Source organism: Camponotus floridanus, unplaced genomic scaffold (genome assembly GCF_003227725.1).
Source record: "Camponotus floridanus strain SB8 unplaced genomic scaffold, Cflo_v7.5 scaffold128, whole genome shotgun sequence".
Lineage (NCBI taxonomy): Eukaryota > Metazoa > Arthropoda > Insecta > Hymenoptera > Formicidae > Camponotus > Camponotus floridanus.
Genome location: NW_020229246.1, coordinates 126863 through 152118, shown reverse-complemented (window position 1 = coordinate 152118; position 25256 = coordinate 126863). Strand labels below are relative to the sequence as shown.

The 25256-nt window shown below is 29.0% G+C and overlaps 2 protein-coding genes and 1 long non-coding RNA gene across 5 annotated transcripts; 2 read left to right on the top strand and 1 right to left on the bottom strand.

Moving 5' to 3' along the window:
- The first annotated feature begins 130 nt into the window (after window positions 1–130).
- On the top strand, window positions 131–2349 carry LOC105256834 (mitotic checkpoint protein BUB3). Its single transcript, XM_011267066.3, has 5 exons — window positions 131–306; window positions 732–927; window positions 986–1055; window positions 1331–1641; window positions 1758–2349. Exons 2-5 carry the CDS (start codon window positions 733–735, stop codon window positions 2160–2162), a joined length of 981 nt encoding a protein of 326 aa, XP_011265368.1. The 5' UTR covers window positions 131–306; window position 732; the 3' UTR covers window positions 2163–2349.
- A 1756-nt stretch (window positions 2350–4105) lies between these two features.
- Window positions 4106–10507, bottom strand: LOC105256833 (mitochondrial coenzyme A transporter SLC25A42). Its single transcript, XM_011267065.3, has 6 exons — window positions 10279–10507; window positions 7457–7685; window positions 6271–6596; window positions 5869–6134; window positions 5381–5555; window positions 4106–4903 (listed from the first exon to the last, which is right to left on the bottom strand). Exons 2-6 carry the CDS (start codon window positions 7610–7612, stop codon window positions 4762–4764), a joined length of 1065 nt encoding a protein of 354 aa, XP_011265367.1. The 5' UTR covers window positions 7613–7685; window positions 10279–10507; the 3' UTR covers window positions 4106–4761.
- Window positions 10508–10982: 475 nt separating this feature from the next.
- LOC112637076 lies at window positions 10983–11979 on the top strand. 3 transcript variants are annotated; one of them, XR_003122386.1, is made up of 3 exons: window positions 10983–11016; window positions 11324–11670; window positions 11819–11979. It is a non-coding gene; the product is annotated as an uncharacterized LOC112637076 (long non-coding RNA). The 3 variants fall into 3 exon arrangements; XR_003122385.1 differs by lacking the exon at window positions 10983–11016 and adding an exon at window positions 11100–11132; XR_003122384.1 differs by lacking the exon at window positions 10983–11016 and adding an exon at window positions 11150–11231.
- The last annotated feature ends 13277 nt before the right edge of the window (window positions 11980–25256 follow it).

The following is a 25256-nucleotide window of genomic DNA, read 5'->3' as shown; positions in this document are numbered from 1 at the left end:
GTGACCGCGGTCAGAGAAACACTGAAGTGCTTTGAAGCGTAGATTGGCCAATCAGATTAAAGAAATCTTTATTCCTTTTATCCTGATTGGTCAATCAAGCGTCTCAACGGAAGAGAAACGCGATGTTTGAACGATGAGGCAAAGGTGAAAAGTGTGGTAGGAATTCCTACCGATTTTGTTGTGTAAACTTTTTTCTCTATTTTGTAAAGTTATATATTAAAAATATATACATTTAAGTAGAGTGAATACTTATATTATCTACAAATTGAGAGCTTTATTTTTGTCTCATTCCTCGTTTTATATCGAGTAAGTGTATAAAAATTTTGATCGAGAATTACATTTGCTGAAATTGTTGGTTATATTTACGAAATATCTCTTGAGCAATAGATAAAGCATTCACGATCGAGCATTTCTTCACTGAATTTCCTTCTTTCTACTGTAAAACGTTTTACACGAAGAGTTTATTATGTATTCTGTTAAATGTAATCAAAATTATGTAAAATATAATCTTAATGATCAGAAAATTTTTATGTAAAGAATTATGAGATTATATCTGAGAGAAATTAAATAAATCGAAATTCTCTCTTGAAATTATTCATATTATCATTGACTACTGCTTATAACATTTTTTTTTGTGTTAATCTAAGAAAGAAGAAAACTAGATGTAAAAAAAATTAAAATTTAATTCAGTATTTAATTTATTAAATACTCATGAAATATGCTTCTGATAGAATGGAATCCAGGACTGAGTTTAAAATAAAATCACCGCCAACTGATGCAATTTCTGCGGTGGAATTTGGACCAAACTCTACACAGTTCCTATTAGTATCATCATGGGACAGTACAGTACGATTATACGATATCCATGCAAATACAATGAGGTTGAAATATAATCATGATTTACCAGTATTGGATGTTGCATTTCAGGTAAGTAAATATTATTTCTCTCAAAGATAGATTTTCTTTATCACAAGATTGCTTGCAGGATGCTGTCCATGCTTATAGTGGTGGATTAGGAAATACTTTAAAGATGTATGACATAAATAGTAATACAGGTATTGTTACATTCTTTTGATTTTGTTACTTATATAATGTTAGAATCCCCTAATGGTAACTTTGTATCATAGTTACACATCTGTCAACAGAGTCCAATATATCTTTTTGCAAGTGGATGTAATCCCATCACGAGTCTTTTAATTAGTTTTATATATTTATAATGACTCATTCAGATTTGAGTTTAAAACTGTCCATTACTAGGCAACAATTTTAATAGAGTTCTATACATTATTCCTTAGAATTATATACATATAATAAAAATACTTGTTTGTAGAATCAATAATGGGTACACATGATAAGCCAATCAGAAAAATAGAATATTGCGCGGCCGTAAACGCGATATTAACTGGTGGTTGGGATGCTGCGGTAAAATTATGGGATCCACGAACACCCACTTGCGTCGGTAGTTATTTGCAACCAGAAGTAGTTCTCGCTTTGTCTGTATGCGGTGACAAATTTGTCGTGGGAACAGCGAAACGAAAAGTTTGTATTTGGGATTTGCGAAACATGGCAGGCATGTTTCAAAGACGAGAAAGTAGTTTAAAATATCAAACGCGCTGCATCAAAGGTTTTCCCAATGAGCAGGTACACATTTACCTTTTATGCATATTCTGTATATTTTATTTAATTCTTACATTTTCATATATATATATGTATCAGACTTACCCTTTTTCATATTTTTCTATATTTAATATATTTAGGGATATGTATTGAGTAGCATAGAAGGTCGAGTTGCTGTCGAATATCTTGATACCATGCCAGAAGCTCAAAAGAAGAAATATGCATTTAAATGCCATAGAATAAAAGAAAATAACGTCGAGCACATTTATCCAGTGAACGCTATTAGCTTTCATTCTGCATATAATACATTCGCCACTGGTGGTTCGGATGGTTATGTGAACATCTGGGATGGTTTTAACAAGAAACGCCTGTGCCAATTCCATCGTTATAACGCTGGTGTAGCTGCACTTAGTTTCAGTCATGATGGTTCTGTGCTCGCGATAGGAGTCTCGTATTTAAACGAAGCTGAAATTCCCCCGGGCGGCAGTGATGAACGAGAAATTTATATAAGATATGTCAATGATCAGGAAACTAAACCAAAATAAAGACAGGTATTGCATAAGATAGGTGGAACTCGATTATAAAAAGACTATTAGACAGTGAATCTCCATGTATATTCTATGTATTTAAAACAACAAGAAGAATTTGAAATGGAGAAACACATTGTGTAACAAATTGTAAATAAATATTTGATTATTAATTTATATGCATTTTGCGTATGCAAAAATAATATGTTAAGATTTAAACCACTAGATTTGACAAAAAAAGATGTTTTAAAAGTATTTTTTTCTTTCAATAAACAAATGATTTAGTACCTATAAATTTTTATGGTATTATGATTTATAGTGTCTTATGACATTAATAGTTCTTTTTCGATATTCAATATGCAATATTTTGATACTTTACGTCTTTCTTTATCTTCATTATAAAAATTTTGAAATATCTATCTTAAATATTATCTTTCTTTAAAAATAATTTATATGTATTCATAAATATATATAATTACATACATATTATATTTTAACCATATATGTGTATATAACTAATAAAAATATACATACATGTTTATAAATATATCAAATATCTAATATAACTTATAATCTCTATTGTATGATAAGAAAGAATAAAATCTTTTGTACTTTTAATAAGATTATAAAAATATAGATGCAATTAGGTTAAAATGAATATAATGTGTGTGTATATTGTATAAAATTTATATATTTACTAAATGGCTTTGATTAACTAATACAACAATTGCAAATAAACTACAGCATTTTAAGGAATAAATGATTGATTTTTTCATAATGTACGTTTATAATTGACATTAATTCTGAAAACTTTCATTCAAAAATTGACCCCTATAAAAATGAAATACACATAATCAAAAAGATAGCAATTTGTTAATAAATATATTTCAGCTAAAAAGATAGAAAAAATAACTTTCCACATCGACCGTAAAAATTTTTCTCCTACCGAAAACAAAATGCAATTATTTCCCTCCTCTACTTTTTATTACAGCAATTTATAAATTTTTAACATAAAATAATGTACAGCACTCTCCCTCTTAAAAATATGTACAAGATATTTAAAAGTACTCAATTATGTAAGATATTTGGGTGCAAATGAAGCAAGTAGTCTCAGTCTATTCTTTAACCGAATTATAACAAGCTATTGTTAAAATTGTCTAATAATTAAATTGTGACATAATAACATCATATAATTACAATTATAGTGCTAAACTTTTTTTTACAATGTTTCAAGTTCTGAGTTTTATTGTCATGATAATAATTGCTGTTATTATTTATTAAAGAAATATTGATTACTCATTACCATATTGAAATGAATCAAAAGTAATTATACTGCACGTATAATAATTAAACCACATAATGAGTGTTTCAATTTATAATTGTACAATATATTTTGATATCTTACACGATCTTAAAAATTGTCTTAAAGTTTCTCGATTGAGTACTGAAATAGAGAAACTTAGAAAATAAAAAAAGTGCTATATTCGATACACGATAATTTTTAGAATGCAAAATATACTAACTTCTATTCATTTCTTTTAAATTTCATAAGACGATTAAGGCAAGTTAGAATCATATTTTCATATAGCCAAATCAACATAGTGTACATGTTATGATTTTGTGTACTACATGTACATATATACGCATTACATTTCTTTTCAATGATCTCTATATAACATTCGAAGTAACAATATATATACATAATATTTAACAATTTGTACTAGTGATGTTTTCCCTGCTGCTTTCGGCAGAACGCCTTCGCAAGATAACAAAGTAATTAGTCTCCTGTCCTATCATTATGATGCATCTATTACGTATATTCTTATCAACTATCGATATTTTTGTGCAAATTTTCTTTTCTTTTTCATCAAATTAATTGCAGGAGATTTATGCTTATTTATCATTAAAATAATATATGTTAAGTGATAAAATTATACAATTATTAAAAATTATAATTATTAATTCATAATTATATCCAATTAATTATCATACGAGGGTGGGGTGACAAGTTTCCTGATAAAAAAAAAACAGTTCTTTTGGATTTTTTTAAATTTTATTTTTCAACATAATCTCCACAAAGACTAATACATTTTTCATAACGGTGTTCTAATGCAGTGATACCAACTTTATAGTACTTTACGATTCATCGAGCTCCTCAAAATATCCATTTACAGATAGCGATGGCTAAAATCAATGAATTAAAGTTCGAATTGCTTTCCCAACTATCTTATTCGCCAGATTTAGCACCCAGCGATTATCATCTATTCCCTATCCTCAAAACATGGCTCGGTGGAAAAAAATTTAAGAGCAACGAGTAAGTCAACGCTGTAAATGGGTATTTTGAGAAGCTCGACGAATCATACTATAAAATTGTATCACTGCATTAGAGCACCGTTATGAAAAATGTATTAGTCTTTGTAGAGATATTATGTTGAAAAATAAAATTTAAAAAAATCCAAAAGAACTATTTTTTTTCTTTATCAGGAAACTTATCCACCCCACCCTCGTAATTATAACAATCATATATATATCATATATATATAATTATAATTAGTAATTAATAATTATTATTCTGTAATATTATAACGGCAGATTTCCAATATTTGTTTTATTAGTTTTATATCTTGCTATCTTCACAAATGACTTTTCTCAGCATATCTCGTATTGTATCATGTGTAGCGAAGCTAATTCCAACTGCAATGGGACCTTTAACCCAATTCATGCTTAAGCCTTTGTAAAAAGCCATTATTCCTTCCTCCCTACAAAATGCAAAATTTTTCCATACAAATGCATAAATCAACAATATAATTGTGCATATGGTAAGTATATTTATTACAGAAGATAGCAAATTATATTGTATTTCATATCAATACATATTATGAAAATGAAGTTTCTATACAACTATCTCATTTTTTCAACAAATTTTTAAAAGATATTAAATGTTTTGTTTTGGACGGCTTGTTCTGTATATATTTCTATTTTATATCTTGTATATGTTATTATAGAAGATAGCAAATTATTTCATATCAATACATATTATGAAAATGAAGTTTCTATACAACTATCTCATTTTTTCAACAAATTTTTAAAAGATATTAAATGTTTTGTTTTGGACGGCTTGTTCTGTATATATTTCTATTTTATATCTTGTATATGTTCCTATTGATAATTTAACTATTTGCGAAATCAGATATAGTTATTATTTTATTATATTATCTCTCTGATGCTATACTTACGTGTAAATCTTCACGATAGTCGATGTGATTGTATGATAATGTTGGCCCTTGATCGCCGATGTCTGCATTCTCCGCCGCACAATGTCCAGTGGGTAGCTGCTTGTCTGACCGACCATTCCAGCGATGCCGCCGCAAATGAGCGAGGTTGAGAATCCCGGAATAGTCACCGTGTACACTGTTCATCGACACGTAGCCATCATCGAACATGAAGCACGCAGCACTTCGAAATACGCCGCCGGTCGGGCTTGTCTCGCGTTGCTATTAAAGTAAGTACCGTCCCAATATCAGGGGAAACAGGGTGCCCCCCGACGTGCCCCATCGGTACCCTGCTTTACGATCATATACAACAGCCACTCTCATTCGTATAACCCACGACTTTCTTTTTTCGCATGTATGTATACATGTATGTGTATATGTGATGAGTACAAGCACCGCCACCGCCAGCGGGCGCCAAAACAACTTATCTGTGTGAACAAATCAGGACTCACCGGTCAATAAGTTTCTCAACATGTCGTATGTGAAGAAACTGCACCCGGCGTACGGGATAGCACCGAGGAGCGTAGCGGTGAAGCCACGATAATATGCGAGAATTCCCTCCTCTTTGTAGATTCGCCAAAACGCCTGTCGTAGAGTTCTATACTCGGCCTTTAGAGTCACCGCCATCCTCGCCCGCATCAGATCCAATGGATAAGTCATTGTTTGCGACGTGACGCCAGCAAGAGCGCCAGCCAGAAAACTCGCCCATGGCTTTTGCCTGTAAACGATTCACAATACATAAGGATAAAGTCTTCGTCAAATATCTTTACTTGATTAATATGATTTGTTTGATAAATACTATATATATATATATATATATATATATATCCTATATAAGATATTTTACTCGATACCTCTCTGCACCATGCACTCTCAGAATTCTCTTCCACTGTTCGTGCGCCGTAAATTGCACTGCAGAATATGGCACGATTCTAATCATAGTAGCACTATTTCCACGCCATAAGCTCAGAAGGCCTTCAGTACGCAGTGCTTTCCTCAAGAAATCAACCGCTGCTCTGGCCGAATAGGGTTGCTTCGAGATTTGAAAATTGATCTTCGTGCGGTCTAACGGTGCTATCGTAGTCTTCGCCAGAGCACCAGCTACTGCGCCAGCTACTAAACTCGTCCAAACTCTTTGAGTATTCGAAATTTCTTTTCCACTGCACTGTTTTTGCTTGTTCTATAACATAAAATTATTCATGTTAATATGTAAAGATTATATTAAATATATGAATGTATAAAATGCTGGGATATTATTTTAGTGTGCAAGTAATTTTAAAATTTTTTTATGATAAGTGGGTGATCGTGAATACTTGCGTTATTGATGGACCTGATACAATATTATACAATGTTCAAAAAAGATCGGAATCCTGTTTCGAAAATTCATATTTTTCGAAATATTAAAAGATTCTTATCTTTTTCGAATATCCTGTATAATTTGCATAATATGTAACAATATATGATTAGATATAATTATTTATTTATATTACAAGGGATATATATACTCAAACCTCGTGAAAAAATTTCCTGATCTTCCAGATATTTTTATTCAAAATTATAATATTTTAAGGATTTTTGACTGCAATTTTTTAAAATAACTTTTTCATTATATATATTTTACATATTTTTTAATGCTTTTTATTCATACGAGGGAAAAACAAAAAAACCTTTTAAATTTCAAGTGCTTGCAAGATTTGCAAATATACTGAAAAAAAATTAATCTCTCTTTGTAAGATATAATATATCATAATATGTCTTTATTTTTTATTACTAAAAATTACAATAAAATTATATAATCTAATTTAAATATATAAGCAGATATATTTTAAACATAATTCACAACTTAACTTATTGCTGACTATTTATAAAAAAATAAAATCATATCAGAGAATTTTTTTTTAAATTCCCTAAATTTTTATAAAACTCTATGAGAATTTTTTAATTTCTTTATATACAAAAATTTCTAAGAATTCCAAATTTTTCATATTCAGAGAGCAGATACTTGCATATATAACAAATACAATTTTGATGTTTCCTTACCGTGATATCCACATCTTGCCTCTCCATTGGAACCGATGTGACAGGCGATGTAGACGAGGGGTGTTTTCCAGCGATCGGCAGCACGGCCACTTGAATACAGCGCTCGAGAACCGCTTGACCACGAGGATCGGCAGGCCGGGTTGCATGCCCGCTCATCTCTGACGCACTTTGCTGCTCCGTTACCGATGGCCTCTCATGTAGATTGTCGTCTCACTTTTCCTATTATTGACTAGGACAAAAATGAGCACTGTGAACGTTTATCGTTCGTTTTATGAAACTCCAAATGGAAAAGATAACGAGACATTTGTTTGAGATTTTTTTCTAATTCCTGAATTTTTATAATATCCTAGAATCTCAGCAATTCCAAATTAAAGAAATTAAATATTATAACTTTTTTTTATTCTTAATTCTCATCGATTTTCTTCTCTTACATTTCTCTATCAAGCATCAATCTAAAACTGATAATTTTCGTTCATAAACTTACAATATCATCTATATCATGGTATCTATGATACAATATCTATGCTACAATAATTTATTGTTATGAAATAAGTAAAGTATATAATGTTTGATAAGGAGTAGAATTTACAGTAAAAACAGAATGACTAAGCTATTATATAAAAGATAAAAGATAAAAATATGAATCAAAATAAGAAACAAATGAAGAGTGTTTGGTGTTATCATTTATTGATACAGATATAGATAGACGTTGACGCCAATGAGTTCAAAGTATATGTCGTAATTGTAATAGATTTGTGATCTAAACGCAAAAGCTAAAATTTTAATATAACGATAACGTAATTACTTAAACGTAATTACTTAAATCCATATACGATGCATTCTTATCTGAAAATATTTCCGAAGTAATAATGAAAGAATTTTTCCTGAGTTTAAGATGTTTTTGATAAACGTGTCATTTTTCTCGAGTTATTATTATGTTGATTGCTGAGTTTAAAATGATAAAAATTATGTGTAAGTGATTTTTCTTACATGTTGTACAGTCAAGTACAATATATAATATAATTAAAAAGATATCACGATTATTTTTTATTTTTTTTTCTAGAATTTTTAATATGCCAAATTTATAATAGAAATCTAATATTATTTTGTTTGTATTTTTCTGAAAATAGATGTCAATATATATAAACGATTGTAATAATGTTTCCTCATTTTTGAGAAATTCTTTCGTCTTTTTGAATAAACTTTTTATAATTTCTTCAATGGCCCCAAGCTCTATTCCAATCTTAAGTACACGTCTTTGTTGCATGTCATGATACTTGTCACGTATTTAAAAGATACAATAAATAATATATAATATCGTACTATAAAGGATGACTGTTTATCTGACAAATGTCACGCGAGAGACTATCATGTACTAATCTTTAAACAGGATGTCAGTTACATGCACTTGTTCTTTGATAAAATACTACATTTGATAAAGAAAATATAAATTATTGCAAAAATGATTTGCGTAAATATTCGTGACATTTTTCCGAATTGTTCAAAGTTCAAAAAGATTAGAACTGTACGACTGCAAATCTACATGTAACATTTATCTGATAAGTGAATCAATTCATTGGAGTATTTTTAGAAATTTATGATGTTAACATCATCCTCTTACTCTCTTGTAATCCGAAAAGAATCTATCTCGGATCCAAATATATCTTCAACATTGAACGCATGTCTATGAAAATAGGATTCAATTTGAAAAGTTCTCGATCTCAATCTACTAAAACGTAACACCATCGAAAATAATCGTAAATTTTACGTAACGTTATATCGATCTATATAACAATTTGCGAACGATAGGAGAAAAACATGCGACGAGAGATAAGCAGATTATATAATTACGTTAACACGTGAAAAACAAGTTATTATATGTAAATGCATGCAAGATCACGTGCAATGCTGTCATATATTGACTGATGAATCTTCTTGATTTATGCGTTCAATTTTATATTTTCTACGCGTTCGATTTTTGAATATTTTTGTACTTACACTGCAAATCCAAAATTTATATTTGATCAGTGATACAAGAAGAGAGTTTAGTTTTATTATTTTATATACTCTTATTTTTTTTTTATATACTCTATTAACATGACTTAATAATTATTGATAAATTTACATTATCAACTCGAATAAATTAACATTATCAACTCGAATAAATTAACATTATCAATTCGAAATGTAACGAATACAGTCTACGTTTCATTTAAAAAGTGATTGGGCCAACCAAAATGCTAAAAATAACTTCATCGAAAGAATGATAAAGGTCAATGTCGCGCCCCTCCCTCCTACTCCTCCTACGATAACTCAGTTTACTTTAATTCTATTCTTCTTTTTTCAATCTACGTTACGTGTTTTCGATAAAACTTTTAAATAAAAATTAATTTATATCGACTTAAAAAGAAATCACTTAATATCATAAGAAGAAACACGAGTGATCGAATGACGTATTATTGCCAATACCCAAGGAATGTTTCTTATTTCAGACGTCCTTTGGACTTTGTGCGTCGACGTGTAAAGTGACGATGTACAATAATATCCCGCGGGTATGTGTACTTTACGCAACTGAATGCTACATCGCAGACGTGTATTCGTTCTCACGTCGACACGTCATGATCGATTCATCTGCGCGGACAGAAAATATGGAAAATATCTCTCGTGTTTCTTCCATTCCAAGAGCTGTCGCTTCACGACACGATAATTAACGAACTCGGAGGATAATTAATGAAAGCGGAGAAAAACAATCGGCCATTATTTGCATTCTTTCGCATCAATCGGTGTTATTTTGCGAGAGTTATAATAAAAAGCAAACCAACCTCGTCTGTGAGTGATAACGCTGTTCCGAAACAAATCACCTTACATGCCCGACCATGTCCGCGACAGGGTGCAAACTGCGGGCTCGAAACTCGAAACTCCCATGATTCAGTGTTGGCACGTGAATACTTCGCGCATGCGCGCATGCGGTAGTGGAGTCCGTCAAAGGCGGCTCCGGAAACTTGGCGCCTCCAATGTGTTTCCAAATTCTTTTTTTTTTTAATCATTTGTAATTCGTTTGTAGACAATTGTAAGATTATTTAAATCTTTCTGATCAGCTTTTCGTTGTAAAATTCTGCAGAAAGTCAATCGATGCAGAATAGTTTCTGAAATCACGAATATAATAATTAAAATGTTTGTAAGATCGTCGTTTTTTAAATAAAAGTCAAAAATCATATTTAGTAATTTCTGAAGAAATTTCTCCAGAAATTACCAAATATAGTTTTTTACTTAGGGTGGATTTTTACGAACATAACATAGTTTACGTTCACTTCTCAGATGGCGCATCAGATCACAATACGCCTAAAGTCATTAGATTAACAAAGTACCGCAATTTTGATCTCAATAAGATGGAGCAAAAATGGCCTAAAAGCTCGCCTAAAAGCAGACTATGACAAAAAAGAGTGAAAACTATGAACAACTTTGTTGTTTGTTTTATAGATTTTAAAAATGGCTTGTCGTATGCTACATATTTAGAGTTGTAAATAATTTGATAAAAAATGTTCAATCTGTAAACAATGGTAACGCAAATGAAATATATTATTGTCTCTAAATCATTATATGTAATTAACATATAATGTGTATTTAAAATTAATTTATCAATTTAACTCTAATAAAATTATGAAATTTTTTTCAGGTATATTATTGTTTAATTTATTGCTTGTCAGTCATTCACATTTATTAAAAATAGTCACTTTATTAAATAATGTGAGAAACTCTATATTTTTTGCGAATAGTAAGTAGAACTTTTATGGGTATAGCATTTTGATAATAGTTTATATTTACAGTAGAAAATAATTTGTATTTCACTGTGCTTTTGTTCTATAGGACCTGAAGATGAATTATGAAAGGGTGTGACAAGTATCAGTAATGCAGGAAGACGCAGAGGTAGAGCAAGAAGAGTAGTGAAAAGAGAGAGCTCCTAAATAAGGAGCAAATTATTGGCATGGGAAAAATTCCGATACAATTTCCTGGTCTAAACACTCCTGTGTTTAGAGGAAAAGAATTAATTCAACAGCAAAAACTGCTTGTAAATCTTGAAAGAAAGCAAAAACTTATGGAATTACCACAAAGTTAGACCAGACCAATGCAAATAAAATTATCGCCATTGGAATGTGGTTGGACGAGTGTTACAATGGATGGCAGAAGCATTGAATCAGATCTTATTGGAAAAGGTTAATATTTATGCTATTATTGGATTATAATGGTTAAATCACACACATACAAAAATCATGTGATACGATGTCTATTTTCAATTTTTTTTTTGATGTTTCAGTTCTAAATATTAGAATCTTATATAATTAATATCTTTGTTTTCTGCAGATACATTTGAAAGTTTTGAAACCTGGATTTTGGAAAACAAAATGATAACTTGTATGACCGGTAATTTAGCACGATCTATTTTTTATTCTATCGATGTTTTCATAGTGATGCACCTTGAGCACTTTGCTTCATATGTTTGCAATAAAAATATATTAAAGCAAATTATTTTGCAAATTTATTATTTATTCTACTTTTTATTTAGAAAGACTAAGATTAAAAAAGACATATGCATTTTTTTCAGATATTTCTATTGAAAAAAACGCATCAGATAAAACTTTCCTGTATATTTTAAATGTGCCAAAAGATTTGCTCTTTATTCCACTTACTGCAATAATACTCATAATGTACACTAAAAATGACAGATCTATATTAAAAATGATAGATCTATATTTAGTAGTTGGAAAGAAAGAGAGAAGAAATGAAAAGTGCATCTAGAGAATTTAAAAGAATAAAAATCTAAAAATAATAATACATAAAAATTAATATTATGTATTTTTTTCATGAGGAATGTAGGGCGCACATTTATGCATTTATTTATTTAGATGAGATTTACTTTAGAGCACATTCAGTATTCAACTTTAATTTTATTTTCTCTTTCTTATGATATATAAGTATAACATAATTACCTGCAAATGCTATCATTTTTGTGTGCTTACAGTGATACAGAAGCAACATTACAAGTACTATATTTACAGATAACATCTGTATAATAAAAAAAGCACCAAAAATCTAATGATGAAAAAAGGATAAATATTGTAGACCAGCATAAGTATCAACCAATTATTCCACCACTCTGTTTCATTAGAGTTGCAATTTTCTTTTATATCATAAATATTATAAATAAGATAAAGATTTCTATACATTTCAAATAAATTTATATATTTTATGTATGTAATACTGCGCACACATATTAAAAGGTGATAATATCGCAGTTATAATAAGATACAATCCTGGCAATGTAGTGATTTTTGGATCCTACTTAAAATAATTTAATTTGATTTATTTTTTAGAAATGCGCACAATACTTGAGAACAAATTATTTTTGTGCCATGTATTACCTGTGTAAAATTCTACACACAGTATCATATTGTCTGCGATATATGAAAAGCTTCATCGATGAAATATGATTGAGATATAAGAAAAGTAATATAGTACTTGTAATGAATAACGTTAATGTGGAATACATAAATATTTTATATTTTAATTTCATATAATCAAGATGAGATAAGACACTCATGATTACTTTAAAAATGTGTCCACAAATATCATGTAACTTCAATAGCTACACATTCGTCAAATTAATCCTATTACGTTAAATGAATCACAGCAGCTTGTTTTAATTTAATCTAACCTAACCAATTATATTATATGCTCCTCATTAAAATGTGTAAAACTGTACGTCGCACATTTAATACGATTAATATACTACGTAATAAAATATAATACACTAATGAAATAATTAAATATTATTTTTGAAAGCATGATATAATCCAGGCAACATACGCTTGTGTTTACATTCGATATCCAAAGACACTGAGAGGTTAGGTTAGGTTAGGTTATATCAAACAAATTTATCGTTTAACAGTTGGCAGCCCTACGAGATAGACTGTGCAGCACTGCGCGTATATAAAATAAATTTGAAATCGCTTCTAGCATAACCATCTTCACGCGATCGACTTTATTTGAATTGCACCGAATCGAATTATGATGCGGCGCCGATTTGTCCGAATGTAATTCGGGACATCGCGATGCTGTATAAGCGTCGAATGAGCACGAATTATCACGCAAATATGATAAATCAAATCTACTCACCGGCTATTCCACAGGCCGCTCCTCCTCGGGACAGATCGCTCGCCTCGGGACGTCCCATTCCGATCTTGATGCACACAAATTCACACGATATCATCAACGCGAACGCGCGACACTTTATTCGGCACTCCCGATACTCGCTCGCATCCGATAATCATCATCAAGGGCGCGAATAACGCGACGCAACTTCGCTTCATCTTCGCGATGACGCCATCACTGAATATCGTCAAAAATCGCTGTCGCGCGTTTCCATCGACACACTATAAAAGTCGCGCGATCATCCTTCGACACTCTCGACGCTCGTTCACTCGCGATATTCGTTTAAAAACGGTTAAAAGATGCGAAAAATGCGGATGTACGACGATCCGTGTAACTGCGTATGACTCCGATTCACGTATGACGCGTATGACGTCGCAATGACGCGTATGACGTAGCAGTCACGTGCCAACATGGCGGCCGAACCATTGCGCATTCGTTTCTGCGCATGGCCATTCCTGTGTTCAACGTTCGCCCAACTTTGATTTCTGAATATTGTCTACGGCTTTAATTAATAGCACATAAATATATAAAGATGGAATCAATTAATCATATTGGTCATATATGTAGACTTGCCCGAAGAAATAGAGAAAAAATTGAGAGATATTTTTAATTTCTTTTTTTTTTAATAAAAGATGGAAATGTCTATTCATAAGTTCGTTCTTTTTTTCCTCTTTCGCGCAATTTCGATTCAATATATAACGTAGAAAATTCATAATATATTATGCTAATGATATGAATTACGAATGATTCGATTGTTTTATCGCGCTTTTCCAAAGTCAAATCTTATAATATTTAGTTTTGCATTTTAAAAGACTGAGAGCGAACTAAATAAATAAATAAATAAATAAATGATGTTGAGAAAAAGAAAAAGAAGACTCATAAATAAATAAATATATAAATATATAAAGATTGATATTAATATATACATATATATCATACGAACTTGTACGATCTCAAAATCTTTATCTTTTATTCCGTTACTCGAATACTTGTACGTTAACAGATTTAGGTTACACACATTGTATAAAGCTTCGATATTTTGCAATCTTACCTCGCCTTAATTTGGAGAAGCACGTGCATTCCTTTCGATAAATGTCCGCACAAAAATATATCACGCTTCAAATAAATAAAAGTCACTCGATATTGTGCACGATTCTAATCGTACGAAATATATTCGACGATTTTTTTTGGATCATTGTATTATCGGAACGTGCGATCAGGATGATTCGAAAACGATGCATGTACAGAATTTGAAGAGATATCCAATGCACGACAAATTATACTTGCGTTGATTAGTATTCATCAACACCGAACTGTTAATCGCGAATACGTGTACAACACTTTCACACATTTTTTTCGCAAAGAACGATATACGAAATGCAATATTTCGCGCCTCGCGTTTCACACAATGCGGCTATCTTTTTTTGCTTTGCTTTTTTGTTTAGTATCGCCATCTGCATTCACGTTAAACGCCAGAATTACGTAGTCAAGATATTTCGATTGTCGGTAAAGTCATCATTTTGTGCATGTCGGTAAATTGTTAGAATCACGTCGCGCAAGCATGATTTTTTTATTTGTAGTATGATAAAATATGTAATTAAAAATTCATGTAAGAAACGTATTTTTAATCAAATTACATATACTTATTCCGTTACTCTAATACTTGTACGTTAACAGATTTAGGTTACACACATTGCATAAAGCTTCGATATTTTGCAATCTTACCTCGCCTCAATTTGGAGAAGCACGTGCATTCCTTTCGATAAATATATATGTATATACATAAATGTTTCGTGTCACAATAAATCTTATAAAATCATTGATCTTTAATAGTATCTCGTCAGTGAAAAAAAATGCTTTCGAATGTTACACTTTATGTAGCAAATTTTTTATATTGTTCTATTACAATTTTCATAACAACAAAATATTTAATGCTTGATGCTTTATATGTATATATAATACAATGTGCTAAATTATAAAGTGTAACATAATTAAAAAGTATTATTATTATTAGTCGACTTAATTGCAAGCTATTCCTAATTACTACACATGTTTATCCGATGCATCTTCTTCTTCAAAAAAAAAATCTTTGCAATGTTGTGATTTGTCGCATTCCCAAGACTATAGGGACTCGTGCTTCTTCCTTCTTATCGTTTTATCATTCTTTTCTCTCTTCCATCTATAGGGACTATAGGGACTCGTGCTTCTTTCTTCTTATCGTTTTATCATTCTTTTCTCTCTTCCATCTTATTCAAAATATATAATAATTATTAACTAAGTATTATAATATATTATAATATAATATAATTATTATATTAATAATTAATATGTATAGTATATATTAATATATAATATATATTAATAATGTATAATATAAATTAATACATATATAATATATATTAATATATATATATATATATATATATATATATATTAATATATATAATTAATTAATAATTATTAATATAATAATTATAATTACGGTATCTCTCTTAGTCTGACTCTTTCTCTTTGACCTATCCGGCATGGGTGACCCTACCAGTAATTAAGGCCGGTGTTTACACAGTCTTATATTTAAAATCGTTTTAAGTAAAATTTGGAAAATGTTTGTTATTTCATTGAGATTGAACAGAATTTTAAGATGTGATCTAAGATTATATTTAAGATGATTAAATATAAAAACAAATTGTATGAATACCGGCCTACGTTACCGCCGGCATAGCTCTCCGGATCATTAGAGTACTCAAACCTCCTCACCCGGCAAATGCCTTCGTTAAGGTGGAGATACCATCGAAGAGGTACAATTTTTTTATTTTATTTTCTTTTAATATAATGTAGGTTTTTCAAATTTTCCAAATAGAAAATATAATACAAAGGATGTATAAAATATACATATATTATATATATATTATATAATTATAAAATATTATAATGCATAATTACATAGCTTGCAGTCATATAAAAATATATTACAAAATATATATTATAATTATAGTACAATTTATAAATTGGTATCAACATCAAATAAATATGTATTCGAATTTATTCAAATATTTTCAATAATACGGATAATGATGTTGAGAGCACACACACATTCTTGGACTTACAATAATACTATATATATAGAAAGAAAAAAAAGGAAAATTCAAAGAATAAAATAATTTTTCGAAAAATGAAGATATATTTTCCATTTTTCGACATTTATTCAAGATTTATTTTCTATTGTTACAAATATCTTTTACACATAATTTTGTTATCATTTTCATAATAATATAACTTAATATATAATATTTTATTTTAACTCAAAATACAATAGAGTTATAAAATATAAATTAGAAAATTAATTTAATATATAATAATACAATCAAATTGAAAATATATAATGTATAACAATAACAATAATAAAATATATATACATAATACACACACACACATATATATATATATATATATATATATATATATAATACATAAAATTGTTAATACATAAGATAATACATAGAATTTTTCGTTGAAAATATATAGTGTAATACATAACAATAAAATATATATTATATATAATACATAAAAAATTGTTATGTAGAATATATACATAGATTACTTTACTATATTACACGAAAATATCCGCAATACGTACAACGTAAAATTGATTAGAAATTTTTAGAAAATTTTTAGATTAGCGTAGCTGATAATCTATCGCGACTAAAAAAATCATTAATAAATTTATCGCTTGTGTTCCTCTCAATTAAGAAAAAGTAATTTTAATGCGAAATTTTAATTCATTTTATAAGATTTTTTAAAAGAAATGTTTAATGACGCGGAAAAATAAGTAAAACTTTGATGTTACCCAACAATTAAATCAGAGAAAAAATTAAATTTCGCGGTTTAAATTTCGCGAATATATATGATAAATAAATAAATTAATAATAACAGTAATATTTAATCACAATACACATAATTTCTATAATAATCGGAATACAACGTGCGCAATATAATTATTATCATTTTGTGCGACAATAAAAATATTGCAACATTAGAGACGTATTTCATATAATTTGCACAATATTATAATATACGTAAGGAATCAGACGCGGATACAGAATTTAATAGTCGATTTCTTTTCAAATATACAATTTCATGTAAATTTCGCGATCAAAAGTAAAATATATATCTTGTTCCGTGAACAATTGCAAACAGGCTAAACTTTAATATCCTTATGCCTTAAAATAATCGCGTTATCGCCACGCTCAATGAAGAATAACTGGCTCAACGATTAGACCAGATCAAAATCCCTCTGCCGAGTGACACGCTGGTTAATATCTGACAGAGAGAAGAACGGTCCTAACAGTGGGAAGCGACTTCAATTTGTTTTATTTCTTCTATTTCGGATCTCGCGAAATCGATTCACAATGAATAGTTAAGTGATTCATTAAACATCAGAAGCTTCTTTACAAGAAAGAACGAAACCCCGATCTTCCTGACTGCTCCCGATAACAGCGGCAGCGGATTAACGACTGTTACCCTTCTTATCATTTTCAATATATAATATTAAAATTCGCGTAAAAAAACATCTTCTTCCATTTTAAGAAATCTTTTCTTTTTACTAAAAAATGACTGGATATAATAGTTTTTATATACATGTTACAATCAAATATATTTAAAGGTAAAATGAAATACATGCGCTTTTATCGTTGCTTGATTAAATGTGTGAATAATAATAATTTTAGGGTACCAAATTTGCTCAAAATTCGAGAAAAATCAAATCTGATAACAGCAAGATTAAAAAAAAATTCAACTTGAATATTTAGCAACATCAAATGAAAGATTATCAAAAAATTAATTTTTCTGTTGCATTTAACAGTTAAGACTTAGCACGTAACAATAATTTGCAGATATCTTACTGATATCAGAGTACCCATTCGATTTGTCTCGAATTTTTTAATTAATCACACATTTTATATTATATCATGCATTCCTAATATATTATTAAGAATAATATTAAAAAATAGTTTTTCAAATATGTCACAATTTACGCACATGTATTTTATTATATGTACACTCTTATCTAAAATAAACTAATTATAATATACATAAAATAGTGGAGCATCCAGTAATTCCTGCAAGTGGTTTCTTAAAAGAGACCAAAAATAAAATTAATTCAAAATTAATTAATAAAATATACTTGTTTGTAACCATAATTTTTCAAATAATAAAAATTTTGCACAAAAAAGTTTGCGCAAAAACTTATTAAATTAAATTTATATTTGAAAAAGTGAATTTTATCTATTATATCCATTTTTGAATTATTATTTTCATTATTAAAATAATAGTGATATTAATAGGAGGATATTAATGGAAGAACATTTTTAACAAAAAGAGAAAATATATCTTCTCTCAAAGTATAATGAATTTTGTAATTCGATTTCAAACAATGTACGGTGATTGTCGTTAAATCACTGCCAAAACATTGTTTTCAGGAACTGCCACGAAAACCTGGGTTTAATTCCTACTCTGTAATGAAACTTTCAATTTTCAATGAGGCACCGAACTAAGCGTTGCGGATAGATCTCACAAAAACCGGCGAGAAATAACTTTCCGCAATGAAAATCGTTTCGATTCTCCGCCAGTACAAACCGCGCATTTGCTAGCGTCCACCTGACATGAGGGACAGCGATAAGGCTTCTTCGTCAAGACAGCGATCACATCCAAAAACGTGAAAAAAACGCAATTGTTTGCAATATAATTTATTATAAAATCGTAAATCAATAAATCGTAATCTATAAATATTTAACGCGATGCGAAATTCTCGAAATACATTAAATTAAAAACGATAATCAAAGAAAACTATTTTGTTTTACAGATTTTAATTTCCGCATGATTGATAATGTTTAATATTTCGCAATATTTTATTTTCGAATATACTTGTGTTTTCTATAATATTAAAAAAACGACAAATTTTACGTAAAAAGCTAATATATAATTATTGGGTTAACATCGTGTTTTTCTTGATTCACTTTTATTTAATAACCTTTATATTATGTAAAAAAATTTTTTTTACGGTATTTGCGCGATTACGAAAGTTTCTCGAATTTATTAATAATCTTTTAGTATAAAAAATAAGCTATCCAAATATTTGAATAATTTTGCAATAAAAATATTCAAATAAAATATATCAAATGTGTTAATTAAACAAATTTTGTTATTGTACGTATTCACCTAATTTCGTGTAATGTACAATAGATTTCTTTTACATTATTACAACTAGATTATAATTTCTATACAATTGCAAAGAAAATTATGAAAAATAAAAAATAATATAATTACAATTTATAGATATAATTATAATGTTAATTACAATTTAATAATTGATGCTATTAGTATCAATATTCTCAACATAAGAAAATTGCAAAATTTTTATTATTTCAAATGATTATTCAATGATAATCAATGTATATGATTTCAAATAAGTTAGAAAAAAAATTAATATTATCATAAAAAATAAATATTATCATATTAGATACTAATAACATTCACCTTTGAATTTAAAATTGTATAATTTAAAAAAAAAATACAATTTTTAGTAGTGATAAAATAAAATATTAATACAATTTACAAAAAATAAAATATTAAATTTAGTACATGTTATACGTATAATAAAATGCAACTTAAATGTACATTATGTATTTAAGTTACATTTTTTACATTTTCCATACATTAATTTTTTTTATTTTTATTTATAGTTTTTTTATAATTAATTTCAATTCTTTATATACAATTTATTTAATTTTATATGAAATAAATTATATATATATATTTAATTTTTATATGCCCTAATAGCCCTAACAATCTTAACAACCCTAACAGACCTAATAGCCCTAACAAGCCTAATACAGACCCCTAAAAATAACATATTTTTATGTTTTTTTTTCTTGAAAATAAATTTAATTTTTATATGCTTTAATAGCCCTAACAAACCTAATAGGCTTAACAAACCTAACAGTCCTAACAGCCCTAACAGACCTAACAAAGACCTAACAGCCCTAGCCACTCTACTTGCTGGCTTACGCCAGCAGAAATTCACGATCAAGTAAAATTTGGGGAACCCTAATTAGGAATCCGCGATAATGAAAAATTTAGGAAGCCCTAACCGGAAATTCGCGATAAAAGGAAGCCTTAGCGGCGCAACACATCTTTTGGTCAATATTGCCAATATTGATGTATTTTCCAAGCCAGTTATCTCTGCTTCTGGCTATATTCATTTTGACGACTATTTGTTTACGATATTATGATCGTATTTTAACGTGCGTCATTTAGTCGTCAGAAATCGCAAAATAAATTATCATGCATAAAATATAATTAGCATGCATTTTAACTCTCGGTCGGTGGGTTGCTTATAAATATTTTTATTTTTTAGATTAAATATTTAGAAATTAAAAATCTATTTTTAAAATCGTTTTGTAAAAGTCTGTGTGTCCATATATATATAATGGAAATAAATATTTCATGTATGTCTATATCTATTGTTATTTTACAAATATTTTTTCTTTTACTTTAATTTTTACACGTTTTATCCCGCCAATCAAGAGTTAGAAGCAACGGATTTCTTCATGCATTTACAAATCCTTTGCTTCAAAATAAAAAGTTGTCACTTACCGGCACTGATGCGCAACAGCGGAATTGATATTGAAGCTATGTTGTCTGTAACATACAAATATAAAATGCAAATTATATCAATGTTCAAAATAATTAATATTTTAAGAAATTATTATTGGACTCATTGAATTTTATATCCGATATACGCAATTATAAATAGATGTATAAATATGAAATAATTTTATAAGTAATTAATTTTTTTTAAGTAGAAACTTTTATAGAAAGAATTATTATAAAAATTTGTCCAATTTTATCATGTTTAAATCATTTATATAAATCAAATTAATTAATTAATTAATTTATATAAAATTAATTAATAAAATATAAATAATAATACACACCATCAGGTTGTTCCGCTGGTGCAAGATGCCTTTCCTAGGCCTGCTCCTCCTCTCAGATCATCTGGGTTGGTTACATCTATAACATACACATAGAAAATCCAAATTATAATAACGTCCAAAATAATTAATATTTCAAAGAATTATTATTGTATGTATTGTGTATCTTATATTCAATCCATATAATAATAAGTAGATTCATAAAATAATTCTATAAATTAAAGAAAAACATTATTAATAATTCTTTAATAATTTTATAAAAGCTTATATCTTTACAAGAGATTATAGCTTTTATTTAAAAATCTTTTTCTCTCTTATTTAAATCATATAATTAAACAAATCAAATTAATTGTTGCGATTAATTGTTTGATTTAAATTATAATAAATATATTTAATATTTAATATATAATTACAAATAAATAAATTGCTTACCAGAAGGTTGCTCTGCCGGAGCCTGATGCCTCTCCTAGGCCTCCTCCTCCTTTCAGTTAGACGCGCGATATTTAACGGCACTCCCGCACTCACGAGCGATATTTTTATATCGCTGTTTTCGCACTTTTACGCGCGATACTGAACGGCACTCCCGCACTATTCGATACGATTAAAAATTTTCTGTTTTGTCGCGCGATGTATATATTTAATATATATATACTTTAAACGGCACTTCCGGTTTCGATATGAGCGAAAATCCCGTTTCACTTGTGAAAGTGGGATTGCGAGAAAGTCCAACGCGAAAACGCGATAACGCGATGACGCGAAAAAGCTAAACGCGAAAACGCGATAACGAGACGCCGCCGTCCGCGACACGTTGACGGCACCGACGACGAAAAGAAATATACATATATATATTTTTTTCTTTTTTTAATAATATTTATGTTTTTTTTTCTCTGAAAATAAATTTTAATTTTTATATTCCCTAATAGCCCTAACAAACCTAACAGCCCTAACATCCCTAACAGTCCTAGCAGTCCTAACAGCCCTAGCCGCCTTACTTGCTGGCTTACACCAGCAAATTCGCGATAAGGTGCAATTTGGGAAGTCCTAATCGGAAATTCGCGATAAAATTTAAAGAGCCTTAACCGCGCAACACATCTTTTGGCCAATATTGACCATGTATTTTTCAGGCCAGTTATCTCCACTTCTGGCCATTCATTCTGACGACTAATTTGTTTCAAAAACGATCATGCGATATTATGATCGTTTCTTTAACGCACGTTATTCAGTCGTCAAAAATTGCAAGTTATAAATTATCATGCATAAAAGATAAAAAGCATGCATTTTAACTCTCGGTTGGCAGATTGGTTAGAAATATCTCTATTTTATAGATTAAATATTTATCGATTAAAAACCTATATTTTTATAAAATTGTTTTTTATAGAGATCGATATATAATAGAATTTTAGAATATTTCATGTATGTCCATCATACAATTGCAACAAAAATATCATCTATCTTTATTAAAAATATTTTTCCTTTACTTTTTCACTTTAATTTTTACTCGCGTATTGTCTCGCCAACGGAGAGTTAGAAGCAATGGGATTTCTTCATGCATTTATAAATCCTTTGCTTCAAAATAAAACGTTGTCACTTACCGGCACTGATGCGCAACAGCGGAATTGATATTGAAGCTACGTTGTCTGTAACATACAAATATAAAATGCAAATTACATTAATGTGTAAAATAATTAATATTTTAAGAAATTTATTATTGGATTAATTGAATTTTATGTCCGATGTGCGCAATTATAAATAGATGTATAAATATGAAATAATTTTATACTCTCTAAAAGTGAATCAGTGAAAATATCACTAATTTAAACAGTAAAATAAGATTTCACTGAGAATCAGTGAGTATTTTACTGATCTTCAGTGGAAACGCTTATTTTTTTTTGTTATTTTATCTTATATCTCACTGATTATGGTCAGTTAAAATAAAATTGTAAATCGATCAATTTTACTGTAAAACCAGTAATCGCTAGTTCGTTCATTTACCGCTACAATTGCTATCTCTCTCGTATTTGATTTTAGTTACAAGAATTATATAAAGTTTGCAAAGAGCGACATTTAAAATTAGAAGTATTACTTCGATTTAATTTCTGATACAAGCTCAATAGAGAGGCTTCAGATATTAAATCGTTCTTTATAAGTCGGACAAATAAATGTCTGGCGACTTAATAAAAATGATTTGTTATCTATTTAAAATAACAAGTTCAATATGTATGTAATATAAATAAAATAAAATTTTTAATATAATAAATATTTAGTAAATATAAATAAAATTTTTAATTTTATATGAAATAGATAGAGAGATGAATTATAGTTAAATATTACTGACAATAACGAAAGAAATATTATTGATATTGAGAAATATTACTGATTGAAACAGTCAAAATTATTAACTGATTTCTTCAATAAAATATCACTGATTTTACAGTGCTATACTTATAACTGCTGTAATCAGTGACTATTTACAGTTTTTCAGTGATAATACACTGATTCACTTTTAGAGAGTAAGTAATTAATTTTTTTTAAGTAGAAACTTTTATAGAAAGAATTATTATAAAAATTTGTCCAATTTTATCATGTTTAAATCATTTATATAAATCAAATTAATTAATTAATTAATTTATATAAAATTAATTAATAAAATATAAATAATATACACACCATCAGGTTGTTCCGCTGGTGCAAGATGCCTTTCCTAGGCCTGCTCCTCCTCTCAGATCATCTGGGTTGGTTACATCTATAACATACACATAGAAAATCCAAATTATAATAACGTCCAAAATAATTAATATTTCAAAGAATTATTATTGTATGTATTGTGTATCTTATATTCAATCCATATAATAATAGTAGATTCATAAAATAATTCTATAAATTAAAGAAAAACATTATTAATAATTCTTTAATAATTTTATAAAAGCTTATATCTTTACAAGAGATTATAGCTTTTATTTAAAAATCTTTTTCTCTCTTTATTTAAATCATATAATTAAACAAATTCAAAATAATTGTTGCGATTAATTGTTTGATTTAAATTTATAATAAATATATTAATAATTAATATTAATTACAAATAAATAAATTGCTTACCAGAAGGTTGCTCTGCCGGAGCCCGATGCCTCTCCTAGGCCTCCCTTCCTCCTCTCAGTTAGACACGCGATACTTAACAGCACTCCCGCACTCACGAGCGATATTTTTATATCGCTATTTTCGCACTTTTACGCGCGATACTGAACGGCACTCCCGCACTATTCGATACGATTAAAAATTTTTCTGTTTGTCGCGCGATGTATATATTTATATATATATACTTTAAACGGCACTTCGGTTTCGAACGAGCGAAAATCCCGTTTCACTTGTGAAAGTAGATTGGAAAAAGTCCAACACGAAACCGCGATGACGCGATGACGCGAAAAGCTAACGCGAAACGCGGTAACGAGATGTCGCCATCCGCGACACGTTGATGGCACCGATGACGCGAAAAGGGTACTTTAGCTTCCTCTTCAGGCTCCTTAAGATTTATTCTAAATTAAAAAATTTAAAATAAACTTCAAGGCACCATCCAAGTACTAAGCCCTCCCACCGCGACAAGG